Genomic DNA, 13,671 nt, shown 5'->3' with positions numbered 1-13,671 from the left:
TTATTGTAAGGGAAAATAGTTGTCGCTTTCAATTGCTTCATTGAGCCTGTCACAAAATATTTGATATCGACGAGAATCTGTCTGCCTAGTAGACTACTTATTGGTGAGCCGGCACTTGACGAGAATGGTGGAGCAAAAGCAGCTGAAGTGGAGAAGCTAAAGAGAGATAGCGCAGGCAAGACGGGCTTTTAAAGGAGATCAGTGCGTACCCGAATAGGAAGTTCAGTGCACGTCAGGGCACGTGCACCTGCGGGAGCATAGATTCCCGTCAATCAGTGGGTGGGCAAGGCAGTCCCTGCCAAGAAAAGCAAGCTGACTGATGCTGCCGAGTATTAACCATTTTGCTGCCATTGGGTGGCTCCTGTTCAAGACATTTTAGCAGGCGTCTCCTGCTGTCTTGTTCTACTCGTAGTGCCTGTCTTATGCCTTGATTGAGGGTCCGATAACCGTGACCAATTTTATCCCCTAACACCGACTTCATCTGAGTCAACGATTTCCCCTCTGGGTAGGCAGTTCGCAGAGTCCAACACAGTCGCTCGTAGCCCCATATCTACTGCCACTAATTGCACAAGCAGCTATCACAGGCTTCGCCCAGACCAGTCCCATCTTAGCGCCGGGAGTATCCCCAGATCGACTCGGAGTACGGATATCTACCGAGAAAATCTGAACTCTCTAGCCATCCCGCGCAATTCCCATAATTCAGCAGCAATCAATGCTTCTTTCTCATTCTTCGAAGCAGGCTATCGTTTTCTCTGAGGATACCTCGGGCACCCCGGTCTCCTTTTACAGGTAGTCAGCACAGCACAGCACAGCGCAGAATGGATGGAAGAAAAGAGATAGGATCTGCTTGCTTTTCATCCAAGACACCGCCAGCATGGAGCTTACCAGAAATCCGTTTGGGCACCACTTAAAAAGCTAGGTAACATCGGCAAATATCACTTTCTGCATGTCTCTGGCTGCAGGCAGCACATCCAGTAACTAACTACCTACCTTCTCAAGCCAATTGCCGCATTTGTGCGGTCTCATTGAGACTTTGATATCTTGACAGGTAGGCTATGTTACCTTACCTGCCTGCCGGGGATCCTGCGCAAGGGTTCTGCAATCCTGTGCCATTATTTCGGGGCTCTTTTTATTAGGTTGGGAACCAAGGTACTCAATTCTGCTTTTGACGTGGTCCACAAATTTGAAGAGATCTGCAATATCGATAGGTTCAGTACCCCGGCAAGCGACATTTGCCAAGCGAATTCGCTTCATGATAATCTCTTGCCTCTCTGTGAAGCTGTCAGAACTGATACAGAGGTATTATCGACGCACAGACATACAACCTCGAGCCCAAGTCCAACCAAGGAGCACTACTCAGCAAATATATGTCGCCAAATTGAGAACTGACCTTCCTCGCCCATAACGTCCAGTAAGTGGTTTGCGTTCTGGCTGAACCTTGTTTTTCGACCCCGTTACCGCATTGGGTTGATCTTGCGGATATCAATCACTTTGCTTACCCACAACTTGGTCGATGCCAGCTTCAGCTGGGATGTCATGTATGTACCTGTGCCACTAATTTCAGGCTCTGCACGCAGTTGGAGTGGACAGATCTCAGAGGATCAAGGACCCTCGCAAGATATAACTCAATTCTCTTGGTTTCACAAAAGTTTAGAAATGCGACAAGAAAGAAAATACTGGTTGGTAGCAGATATTTAACAGTACTGAGACCAGCCACTTGGTCGTTTTTAGCACTACCTGAACGTTGCTTTTTTCTCTTCCTTTCCCCAAATTGGGTCGGCGGGTTCTAGGATCCAGCATCCGGTGTCGAAATACTAGTACGTGCACATATCAACAAGTGGAGAGAAGGGGTAACAGTACCTGAGCTGAGACGTAATATACTGTATTTGTAACGCCCCAATTCGACATCACTATGGCACGAATCGGACCAGAGGGCCACTTTAGGGACCATGAACTATGGACCAACTCTCCGGTGACAATGCTCTGTCTCAAGATGTACAGTTGGGATGGGGCATTCTATTTGTTTGCTGGGATTTTGACCTCAGGCCCTGTTATCAAAAGTACCCCTAACCATTTGGGATCTTGGCTGGACAAGCATAACTTCTGATGCTCTCTATTCCCTCCCCAACCGCCCACCGAATCAAACCTTGTGCATTTCCGCACTGTCAATAGTTCACACCAATATTCAAAGCCAGGCCTTGACATGTGCTGGGACTGATGCAGGAGGGGGAGCATCACTCACGTCAACACTGATGCCCATGCTCATTCATATACATACATAGACGACCTCCTGGCAAGGCGTCGGGGCCCCGGCTTCGATGCCCTGGTGCCCCGGTCCCGGCATTCGTATACACACAAGGATCATGGTCTCGTACAGTAAGCCTCACAGGCAAGAACAATCGAATTGCTGGCAAGGTTCCTCCGCAACCGCCATCACCGAACGCATCTCAGTGGAGGTTGGGACCACTGCATTCTGGGACTCAAGACATGACCTCCTAAACTCCAAAAAAAAAAGAAGAAAAAAAGAAAGAAAAAAACCCGACGGGCTCGACATTCTCCACGGACCTGCTGAATCCATACTGTTTCCTCTCAACCAGTTCAATACCTCGGTCGTCCGCACCTATACTATCACTGTACTTCTTGGAAAGTATCGAGAGATCTACACTACTGTACTGTGTTCCCCCCCGCGCGCCTGTTGAAGAACCACCCGAAAAGCAAATGTGGTTTGCTCTCTTAATCACCCCTGTTAACTTCCAGGATCTTAACCTTTGGCTTTGATCGTGGATACCCTGTTGGCACTTGTGCTGGCCCATCACAGCCCGCGGTCTTGGAGCAGGAATGTCTTGGCCGCTTGTCATCAACAGACTAATGGTGCTCTTACAGTATGTACTTCTGCAGGAGTGCTAGCCACTGCCACCTAGCATAGACAAGAGAAGGAAAGAAGGACAGTGAGTTGAAAAAGAGTGCCGGACATCATCGATCACCAACCTGTCGATAACCGCTCAGGTTGCCCATGTTGCACCCAACTGGCTTTGAGCCAATATAACATCCCGGTGGCGCTCTAACTACTCAATTGTCACCATCCATCTATTATCCACCATTTTAGTCGTCGGTACTCACCAGTTGTAGATCCACAAGGGCATCTGCTAAGCTGTAAGCTAAACCGCCTAGGTCGGTTCACCCTCCGACTTGATCTGTATCCTTCACACCCCCAGACGCCCCCCCTTTCCTGGCTCATGGTTTAGTTGCCGCTAGATACATTATCTTTAAGAGCGTAGACCCTTGTCCGTGTCAACCCTAGAAGTCGATCGTCTTGGGACCAGAAGCCAGTCAAAAACATACCATGGACCACATTTTGAGCTGGACGGAACCCTGATCTTGTCATCGCTGCCGCTCGGGAGCACCATTTTCCTCCCCATCGTGTGCCTTGGTCCCTATAATAGGGTGATCCAAACTCTTTCTTTGATCTTTGAGAAACTCTTCGATAGATGTCTGCTTTCACTTTGTGAATTTTACGGTTGCATTAAACAGCTTGCGGATTTTCGAACTGGATATACTCTACAACATCGTCCTCTTCCAACCAATTGTCGTTGTCTCAAACTTTGAAAAGGTTGAGATTATCTAGGCAAACCCATCATCAGTATCAATATCGACAACTTTACGTCCATGGCTGTCGCTATATCACCGTCCGACTGTTCGAATCCGTACCCGTTCGGTGTTGCTAATTCTTGGGAGACCTTGTCCTCTGGGCCGCTTTCTATGGTTGGCGTTATGTCTTACCATTATCCACCACTACACTCTGATGACAATGAGATGGGCATACCGCCGCCTCCGAGCTTTATACCCTCATACACAATTCCTTCACAGCAACTTTCATCTTTGCCGACGGTTGATCAGCAAGCTCCTCCCCTACTGAGTCAACAGCATGGCATGGATATGAAGGGGGTACACTCAGCGCCCAACGGTGTTTCTTTACTTGCTACAGAGGCCGATGGGCAACAGCAACAGAGTGGAAGCTTGGGAGAAAAGAAAAGGAACAAATTGGGCTACCACCGTACGTCGGTCGCTTGTGGTTAGTTGAAAATTTGCCGTCGCTGAGTACATACATCTTAACGTTTTTCAAGGTCACTGTCGGCGTCGGAAGATCAGATGCATCGCTTCGCCTAATGATATACAGGGAAGATGTATCAACTGCATTCGATTGAAAAAGGAATGCAGTTTCTTTCCAGTGGACCAGGCCTCCGTTGATGATTCACGGGGTAGGCAGGGGTCTAGGGCATCTACAGGGGCAAAGGGGAACTCAACAACATCATCCCCAGCAACTTCAACCAGCAAGCCGGTGGAACAGTCGAAGAAGCCCAAAACATCATTCATTCCACCAGCGAAAAGGCCGGTCCCTATTACTGTTCCAACGGCTGGAGACGCCACTGGAACTGTAGGATTTCAACCTCAGACGATCGGTTTGTCACTTGCCTCCAATCTCTTCAAAAGTCATATTAACAACTAGTTGCAGCTACTGTACCATCTCCAATAAGTAAGACACCCGTTGAAACGCCAAACCAGGCGCCAGCCAGCTGGATGATCACGGCGCCTGATCAGAGCCCAAGCACATCGTCAGAAATAAGTGCGCCTTGGCAAACCTATGCCTCGGGGTCGCCAATGAGCACACAATTTTCGCCATTTACATCTGTAGCACAATCTCCGTCTGGCTGGCCACCAGGGACCTCGGAATCCATACCTCAAGGAAACGTTGATACGGCTTGGGGTCATTTCGCACCACCGACACGGTCCATGTCGTACGGGGGAGAGCCCTTAAACAATAGCCACCCTTCGCAATACTCGTTGATGGCCCCGGGGCGACAATTCGAGCGAAGACCGTCTGCCTTGTCCGACGCATACACCACTTCTATGAATGGTGTCGTTCCTGGGTTTGATGGCTCGAACGTGAGCACACCAATACCCTTCCCCTCTGGGGCAGTACCTCCTACGAACTACACATCCTGGGAACAAACAAACGCATACACCGATTACACATATATGAAGGGCAATGAAGCCTATGGCCATGATTGGTCGCAGGCGAATAGGGGGCAGGATCAAGGGCTCCAGCTCGCCAATGATGGGCAGCAAGTCATGAATAACGCGCCACCAATGAATTTATATCAATCACAATAAAAACGGCATGGACGACGGCAGATAGATCGGGTGCATGGTTGAAAACGAAGCGAATGTTGTTGTTTTATTTTTGGCATTTCAATGCGGAGGTTATATGCACTGAGTAATACTAATCATATACAATGATCACTGGCCTAGATTAGCCATTGTATCTAACAAGGTTCCTTCGTGGATGTGATTTGGTCGTTTTGCTTCTGATAAAGTATCAAATGCCTTGAACTCATCCACGGATCGGATCCTCGATAGTGGTGCACAACCTTAAGGTTTAAGATGTGTGTTAAGGGGGAGCGAGCAAAATAGCCAGTGTCTAGGACGCTGGACTACAGACCAGCCACGAGCAATATAACAAGACGAGTCTGCTAGGCCAAAAGCGCTGACTTAATAATAACATGGTTTGACTACATTGTGTAAAGATTGTGTCTCCTTCGAATTGATATATGAAACTTAAAGACGTGCAACTGGATTATATTAGATGCCGAGTACGAGTGGTGACGGAAACAGAAATGACCTGGAATTTCAACCGAGGTTAATAGTGGTTATCATTCAAGAGCTTGTTCAAGAAACTACTATTGTGTCCCATATATACCGCAACGTGAGCCATTGTAATTGCGACCATGGAAGTTGCTGCACGTCAGAGATAACTTGAAGGAGTAGCAGCACGCCCACATCATGATACCAGACGCCATGTCAAGACCATCAACGTGATATACGCACTCAGACTCAGCATGGTTAGCAACAACACACTGTTCCCGCTCGTCCTAAACTTTCTTTTCAAAGAACCGTCGGCAGTCTCTGACGTGAAGAACTGGTTCTGACCCTCGTACCGACGGTATACGGCAACTAGCATAACGGCAACTCCATACACAGCGAACAACGCGCCTATGGCGTAGAACTCTTCGGTGAAGACCTTGAGGATAATGAGGGCGAAGGAGAATTGACCGAGAGCAGTGCGAACATATGCGCCTTCAAAGGTACGCTGAGCGGCTCTGATCTCAACAAGTCTATGTTTGTCAGTGATCTGTAGATATTATTGGCTCTCTGATATTGCGTTTGGGCTGGGGTTACTCGACGCGGGAATGTCGGCTGTTGGTGAGCCACTCCGTCCCACTTACTCTTGTGTTGTCAGCACAACGGATCGCGCTCTGTGGAGGCGCAAGTGGAATCTCTCGTCCGGATGAGGCTATATCCAAAAGCTTGCTCAGCATACTAGATGGCTCTCGGATATTAAGCTACGTTTTGGCTACAAACCTGGAACATGGCGGTCAAGTTGTGGCGCCCTGGCGCTGAGACAAATACGTGTTTGGAGGGACTGAAAGACAGGAATCTATGTGTCTTTGAAGCGAGAGACGACGGTTGTTTATTCTCCCCGACCGCTTGTAGTCGATGATAGAACGGGCTCTGAAGTACCTAAGGATGAAAGAATGATATGAGGCTTGATTCAGTTTAGTGGCAGAAGGTGTCAGTCATGGGTGCTACTTGCCAATCCATGTCACGCTTATGAGTAGTAGGCGAGCATGGGCACTTGACCAAAACACCACCTTGGTTTACTATAGGGTACCTCGGTCGATACTTAGGCAGGTAGGTAGGTATGTGATGGATTTTGATCAGCTCGTGTGTCTAATATTGTGATATCATTTATGTTGGTATTTCTTCTGATGTTTCTTGTGTTGCTTATATCAACTGTACAGTTGTTTTGTGTGTGCCTTAGGCTAGCAAGTCTTTATGGCCTTGAAGTTTGGGAAGGACCAATGGCGATTGATACTCACGTGCTCCGTCTCTGAATCCCAAACCAAGAGGCTGACTTCAAAATAAACAATTCCTGATCTAGAAGAAAGAAAAGAAAAGAAACACCAACCAGCGCCAATCATTGGACAACATTGATGATAAGCCGGAACCTGCATCGTTCGATAATATTAAATGCATAGCCACAGCTTCAATCCAACTCGTATCTTTCAGACAACACCAAACAAGCTTTTGACCCTTCAATCAGAGACATGCACAGCCTCAAGCTTGGATTCGGTCATAAAGTTCGTCTTGGATGAGCTGTCAAGCTTAGACTAGACCGGATCAGCTCATCACGATTTCGATTTCGTCCTCCACAAGTCGCGCAATGGTTGCCCAATAAAGAACGCATTACAACATATCACAGGACAGCACCTAGAAAACTGGAGAATGTGTGCTACTGAGTGCAGAAAGATGCATACGTACTGTATGTACATGTTCAGTACCACACATGCCCTCCAACGTCACATTTGGATCATGCTATCGCCAGCGAATATTGAATTGGGACTCTTTTTCAGCTCCGATGTAACCATTGTTACCAAGATTCCATTCCTATCTGCTACCACACCAAAACCGTAGCGAAATTCAAGTTGCGACCGCCCAAGCGAGTACATTACACAGAGGAGCTAAAAGTACCTGAACCTAGGTACTAAACACGACGGACTCTTCTCGGAATACACGGCACAAGGACTTTGATCTAACAGTACAAAATCACAGTGAGGGTATTTGACTTGGATATAATTACCTGCACCAACAAAAAAAAAAAAAAGAAAAAAAAAAAGAAATCTACCGATGTCATTGTCAATAATGGCCCCCAACACAGTTGCATAATAAAAGGATGGGGTTGCGATCGACGACAGTTGTCAGGTCCTGTCGCGTTGATGCATGCACAGTAGCTGGGAGGCTGTGCATGTCGCGACTCTAGTCTCAGCCTCAAGACAAAGTGGAAAAAGGCTAAGAAACTTGAACAAAGCTATCTTCGTTTCTACCTGAAGCGTACATCTCAATGTTTCAATCAAATGGTTCAGAAACTAGACTAATGGTCATTGTTGAGACGATATTATCTTTTGTTCGAATATACCTTGTGCCTTGCTACCTGAGACCAGTCTCAGATCGGCAGTGACATCAGATCAGAACAGAAAACCCTACAAGGCTGACCAAGTATCGCCTAGTGCGACATGGCAGTCACTGACTGTCTGCAAAAAGCGACTGACGTGCCATCTCGAGGTCGAGGGAACATCGGTAGTGTTGCAACGCTTACACACATGCTCCAAGTCGGAAATAGGAAAATGCCTAAGTGGTCAAATGATGGAGGAGCTGGAACAAGGGTCCAAGCTACGTGGGGCTTGGTGAAATGCGCCTCGGTACCAGAGCCCCCATCGAGAACGCCTCGTTGAGATGGTCGTGGCACGATAGACGAATACCAGTGTCTTTGGTTGCATATTGGTGTCTGAACTGAGTACCGCAACATCTGGCAATACAGTCTCCATAGATGTCCAACAACCTTTTGCCCAGCGGCCCGTCCTAGCCATTCCTGACCCTGCAGCAAGGCGGTCCTCCACCCTTCAACAGGTGTATTACACAAGCGCCTGGACTGGGATGAGATTGGAGATTTGGAAACAGGCTGTACCATTATGTAGGTATGTACAGTACTGTACTGTATGTCACGCCTGCGCCTGCTACTGCAATGCCCCTCGTCTTGTTCTCGACCCTACCAACTACCACACGATCTTACCGCCTTCATCTGGATTTCTCTTAAGCAAAACGCCGGCTCTCACTGATCTAGTCAAGCCTCATTTCTGTTTGGTTCTGCCACAGGCATCTTCCCCAGTCTGCCCTTCAGTCTGCCTCTGCCCTGCCGTTCAATTTTTTCTTCTGCATTTGCACTTCTTCCACATTGTCTCCAGTAGGCCGCCAATGCCCATTGTATCTGTTTATCTTCATTTCAAACGCGAACCCCTTCCATGAGCCATATCGCGATCGACAACTTACAGTGACAACCCCACCTCGAGACCACTCTAACAAGCAAACGTCGCTCTGCTGCTTGAGACTTGATCTGTGCTGTTCACAACATCGACCCTATTGGAGTCTGCCTGCGCTGATATCATATCTCGTGCCATCTAACATCTACCTATCTATCTGTGGGTTCTAAAGCTCTTGTTTGCTGGGTTGATACCCTGGACTAATCAAGCACATGGGATAGGCACGGTAGCAGTACTGTACCTTTTTAGCAGGGGCCTCTAAGCGCTCTTTGATCCGCTTTCGCGCGCAACGCCGCGTTCCAACTTCATTCAGCCCTCTTCCCCTCCTCTTTCTCCCCTTCTCAACTCTTTGATCAAGAGATACTACACTGCAGTCCTGTCGCTTGTTGTTGTAATACCCTCAGGCGATCTCTTCTGTATACCCCCATTTATGAGCCGCAACAAACCGTTGGATTTCAACGGCATTTATTTCTGCAGCTCCGATTAGTTTCTAGGCACCGGAGCTGATCCACTCCACTTCACTCAACGGTATCACTTTGAAGGCTATGTTCTCCAGTCTGTGATCTGACATTGGGAGCTCACCCAGTTAAGGTTCGCCAATTACATATATACTTCCACCCCTCCCGCTTCTCTTGATCGCAATCATGGCTTCAACGTTTGATGTATCACCTGCGAGTCTTCATGACAAAGACAACCGCTCTACTCAACCCTATTCTACCTCGGACCAGCAAGTATCAACTTCGTCGTTCGGCTCGAACCAACTGCTGCCCACGTTGTCGCATAACGACAACGACTCCCTCTCGCCGATTAACTACCTTGAGACACCCGACTCAACTTCCAGTTTGGGTCAATACCAACCAAGTGACTTCAGCGACCTGGACGACGATCCATTCTTTGGTGCTGACTTCAATGCTGATGGAGGCACCCCCAACTTTCTGGAACAGGACATAACTGGACTGGACCAACCTCTGGGTCAAGGACTTATGCCAAATAAGGACGCCGACTCTGGCACATATCCGTTGACGCCTGAACAAACAGCATCGGTGCATGCTACACCACCTCAGAGCGACCTTACTTATGCTATCAGGGGATCTGCACCATCTGAACTACCCAACTGTATTTCACCACAAGAGATCCAGAAGCGCTTCAACCCTCATCCAATTAATACAAAAACGTCTGAGTTGACGCCAAGTCAGAGTAGCAGCTGCCTGTCTAGCGAGGACGCACCTGGAGTTTCCACCATGACCAGCCCTCGCGTTACTGTCTCCATGTGGGGCACCCATAATGAGATTCCAGTTCATTCATCAGTTGAGCGCAGCTTCGATGACAGTCCTACTACAGTTCGTGGTGGATTTGAGTTGGCTGGCGATTTGATGTCGTCCGGAGGCAACACTTCAGCCCGTGACTCTTCCGGCAAATGGCAGCGAAATTCGTCAACAGGCCAAGCTGGTCTCGACCCCAACAACCGTCCCTCTGACGAAGTGCCAAGTATCAACGAGCTTGCCCATAATCGAGATGATGATGAGCGTAAAGAGCTTGTGGGTGAATGGTTGGCCCATAAGCTCGATGATCTCTCGGTCAAGCCAGACGAGAACTCACGAGACCAAATCAACGAATTGAACTCTCCACGACACGATCCGAATGATCATGAGATCCCCTTCGATCGTGAAACCGAGAACAGGTTCATCTCCGGCCAGACTTATTACCGTGACCAAGGCGAAATGAACCAGCAAGATCGCGACATCATCGCCTCTAATCGCAACTGGGCCGATGCCCCCATGTTCCCTTCAATCATTCGGGGGCAGGCTGGAAGACATCAACCCGAGTCGTCGGCGGCTGCCATAGAAAAGTTTGAGCGCATGTATCGCGACACCGACTCCGTCTTGTCGAGAGCCGCAACATGGGGAACGCGTCGCCGAAGTCTTCCCAGTATTTTTGACCTCGATATGGCACAGGGCACGGGCGGCGGTCTCTTGAAAAAGCTCTCGGTCAGCCGAGAGAGCAAATCCAACAAGCCGGGAAGCCTTCTCGAAAACCTTCGAGGTCTAGTACGCCGTCCTAGCGCCACTCAGCTCCTCAAACGCACACGCAGCAGCGGTAACGACGAGGAAAGCTTGCCCAGCAGCGAGGAGAGAGGAAGTCAAGATTCGAAGCGCGATAGTATTTCCAAACGCGGCGACAGTATCACTTACCTTGCGCCAACCCGCATGGGTAGCTGGGGCAAGAAACCCATGCCTTCAATCAACACCGCCATCGCATCTATGGGCAGCAACATTGCATCCATTGGCACCACGCATACTCGAAGCGGATCAGTTAGTGTCAGTGGCACCCCTGGCGGGTCTATCACATCTCCCAAGAGCCCCTTTAGTGGCCTCTCTGTCAAGAATACGCTTCGACGCGCGCGAAGCAAATCCGAACTCCCTAAGCCTTCACAAAATGGCATGCAATCAGAGAGCCACTCGACCCTTGTGTCGATGTGGAAGCGGGAGACGGGCGGTCCGCCTGTAGCGGTACTAGCCAAGTCTAAGCAGGTTGATTTGGACGACGACGAGGATGACGATGACGATTTCGGCGACGAAGCTGATATGAGAACAAACCCAAATGTTATTGACAACATAACCCCGAATCTCGAAGGGTTCCAGCAACACATTGTCGACTTGAACCCGAGCCTGGCCACTACCAACACCTTCCTCGTTGATCGAATCGCATACCATCAGGTCCAGAGATATAAATACCTGCTCAAAAATAAGGTTGCCCATATTAGTCTAGGAGCAACATGCACATCTGGAGTTATGTGCTCGTCTATGGATGGCTCTGCTACCCTTCTTGACCAGAACAAGAATGTGCGAGAGCTGGATCCACTCTCATCCCCAAACGACGAGGACGAGGGGTCGCTGGGTGAGGGTGCTATAAATGCCGAGAGTTTCCCCCAGGACATTCCGATGCCTCCGACAACCCATCTTCCAGCTGAATTCGAGTGCCGCCTCTGCTATGCGACCAAGAAATTTATGAAGCCATCTGACTGGACTAAGCATGTCCACGAGGACGTACAGCCTTTTACATGTACCTGGGACAAATGTCCTGGACCAAAAATGTTTAAGCGCAAGGCCGATTGGGTTCGACACGAAAACGAAGGTCACCGGCAGCTTGAGTGGTGGACATGCGACGTCGAAGCCTGCCACCACCAGTGTTATCGCCGGGACAACTTCCTCCAGCACCTTGTACGAGAGCACAAGTACCCCGAGCCCAAGGTCAAGAGCAAAGCTGCCATAAAGAAGGCGGGCGGTTCAGAACCCACATGGCAAAAGGTCGAGCAGTGCCACCACGAGACCACGAAGAAGCCCCAAGATGAGCCTTGCCGCTTCTGTGGCAAGACATTTCCCACGTGGAAGAAACTGACAGTGCACCTGGCCAAGCACATGGAGCAAGTAGCGTTGCCTGTGCTCCGTCTTGTCGATGCTAGGGCCAGCGAACTCAGTGCAGACACTATTATCAGCCCGGTCCAAGATCCTCCTCCACGCAATATCTTAACTACACCCATCGAGCAGACAGGCCTACCAATGCAGTATCCAGTGGGAAGTCAACAACAGCATATATCACAACATAACCAACAGATGTATCAGAACCACAACCAGAACCAGATGGCATACCCTGTCATGTCATCTGACCCCTATCAGCAGCCGCAACAGCAGCAGGGATTTTACACCGAGCAGTATAACAATGTTGGCAACGTCGGTCACAACTTTCCATCAGCACATGCAGAGATGGGAATGCATCCTATGAACCATCAGAACTACAATGCTCCGATGCAGGACATGAATGTGACAAACGCAGGCTACCAGCAAAATGCCAATGCCTACATGATGCCTAGCAACGGACTGAATTCATACCCTCAGATGAACGCCCTTGGTCTCCAGAGCCATGGTATGTCCGTTGGACCGATGGGAGCAATGGTGTACGATGATCCTTCGAGCGGAAATGGAAGCCCTTTCAGTGGGCAAGGATCCACGTCGCCCTACTCTCACTCACCAAACTTGAATGCCAACACCGGCAATGGCATGTGGGGCGATAGACGCATGGCTGGATTTCAGTGAGAAACCGGCTATATCGGCCTCTCGAGTTTTGAGTGTATTACTGCAGGTGTTTTTTCGGGGGAATTAAGTGAGCGTACAGTTCCTGTCACCCCATGGTGAATGCAAAATGGGGAGAAGGGCGTATGTTTTGGATACCATGATGATTCTTACGGCAATGAAATCGTTTTTGGGGGTTTCTACAGGCGGAAGCCTCGTTTTTGTTTCTGATGTTATTATTGTTGCTTGGTTGGATGAATAGACCGACTTTACTGTCTCGTCAAAGGAGCCAGGGTGAAGGACGAGCGAAGGATGCGATATTCTGGTGTGGAGCGTTTGATATTGGTGAATTCCAGGATGAAGACCTGGAAGAAGGGATTATGAACTGCAAGGAAATGGCGCATTGGGTACTTTATGAGGGGAATAATGACTCCTAGACTCTTTGGTCTACACCTTGGCATTCTAAATATACCAGAGACATAACTGGAAATTGATTCTTTTTGTTGATATGTGAGAGGCTCAGCGGAGGCCGCCTAACGCGTGTGCAAAGTGATTACGAGTCCCTGGGCCAAGTAGCCCGCAGTTAGCAGGGAATATGCAACTAAGGATGGAGTATCTTCCGAGCCTGGGCGAAGCTAAGCTTTTGGCATCAAAAGGGGCTTGGA

At 49.0% G+C, this 13,671-nt stretch overlaps 3 protein-coding genes across 3 annotated transcripts, besides 4 other annotated features; 2 read left to right on the top strand and 1 right to left on the bottom strand.

The window, feature by feature from the left end:
• Positions 1 to 794: 794 nt before the first annotated feature.
• Positions 795 to 817: a microsatellite.
• A 1,687-nt stretch (positions 818 to 2,504) lies between these two features.
• Positions 2,505 to 2,537: a repeat region.
• A 1,129-nt stretch (positions 2,538 to 3,666) lies between these two features.
• Positions 3,667 to 5,172, top strand: FPSE_04618 (uncharacterized protein; the record flags this gene model as incomplete). The annotated part of the gene is made up of 2 exons (XM_009257736.1): positions 3,667 to 4,054; positions 4,514 to 5,172. 2 exons carry the CDS (start codon positions 3,667 to 3,669, stop codon positions 5,170 to 5,172), a joined length of 1,047 nt encoding a protein of 348 aa, XP_009256011.1.
• A 555-nt stretch (positions 5,173 to 5,727) lies between these two features.
• On the bottom strand, positions 5,728 to 6,429 carry FPSE_04619 (uncharacterized protein; the record flags this gene model as incomplete). The annotated part of the gene is made up of 4 exons (XM_009257737.1): positions 5,728 to 5,813; positions 5,917 to 6,173; positions 6,285 to 6,352; positions 6,421 to 6,429. The coding sequence occupies 4 exons, from the start codon at positions 6,427 to 6,429 to the stop codon at positions 5,728 to 5,730; spliced, it is 420 nt and encodes a 139-aa protein (XP_009256012.1).
• A 1,280-nt stretch (positions 6,430 to 7,709) lies between these two features.
• Positions 7,710 to 7,739: a repeat region.
• Positions 7,740 to 9,580: 1,841 nt separating this feature from the next.
• On the top strand, positions 9,581 to 13,030 carry FPSE_04620 (uncharacterized protein; the record flags this gene model as incomplete). The annotated part of the gene is made up of 1 exon (XM_009257738.1): positions 9,581 to 13,030. One exon carries the CDS (start codon positions 9,581 to 9,583, stop codon positions 13,028 to 13,030), a length of 3,450 nt encoding a protein of 1,149 aa, XP_009256013.1.
• Positions 11,477 to 11,514: a microsatellite.
• Positions 13,031 to 13,671: the final 641 nt, after the last annotated feature.

The sequence above is a fragment of the Fusarium pseudograminearum genome, chromosome 1, assembly GCF_000303195.2.
Source record: "Fusarium pseudograminearum CS3096 chromosome 1, whole genome shotgun sequence".
Classification (NCBI taxonomy): domain Eukaryota; kingdom Fungi; phylum Ascomycota; class Sordariomycetes; order Hypocreales; family Nectriaceae; genus Fusarium; species Fusarium pseudograminearum.
The sequence above is the reverse complement of the archived record's forward strand: the minus strand, read 5'-3'. Positions and strand labels throughout refer to the sequence as shown.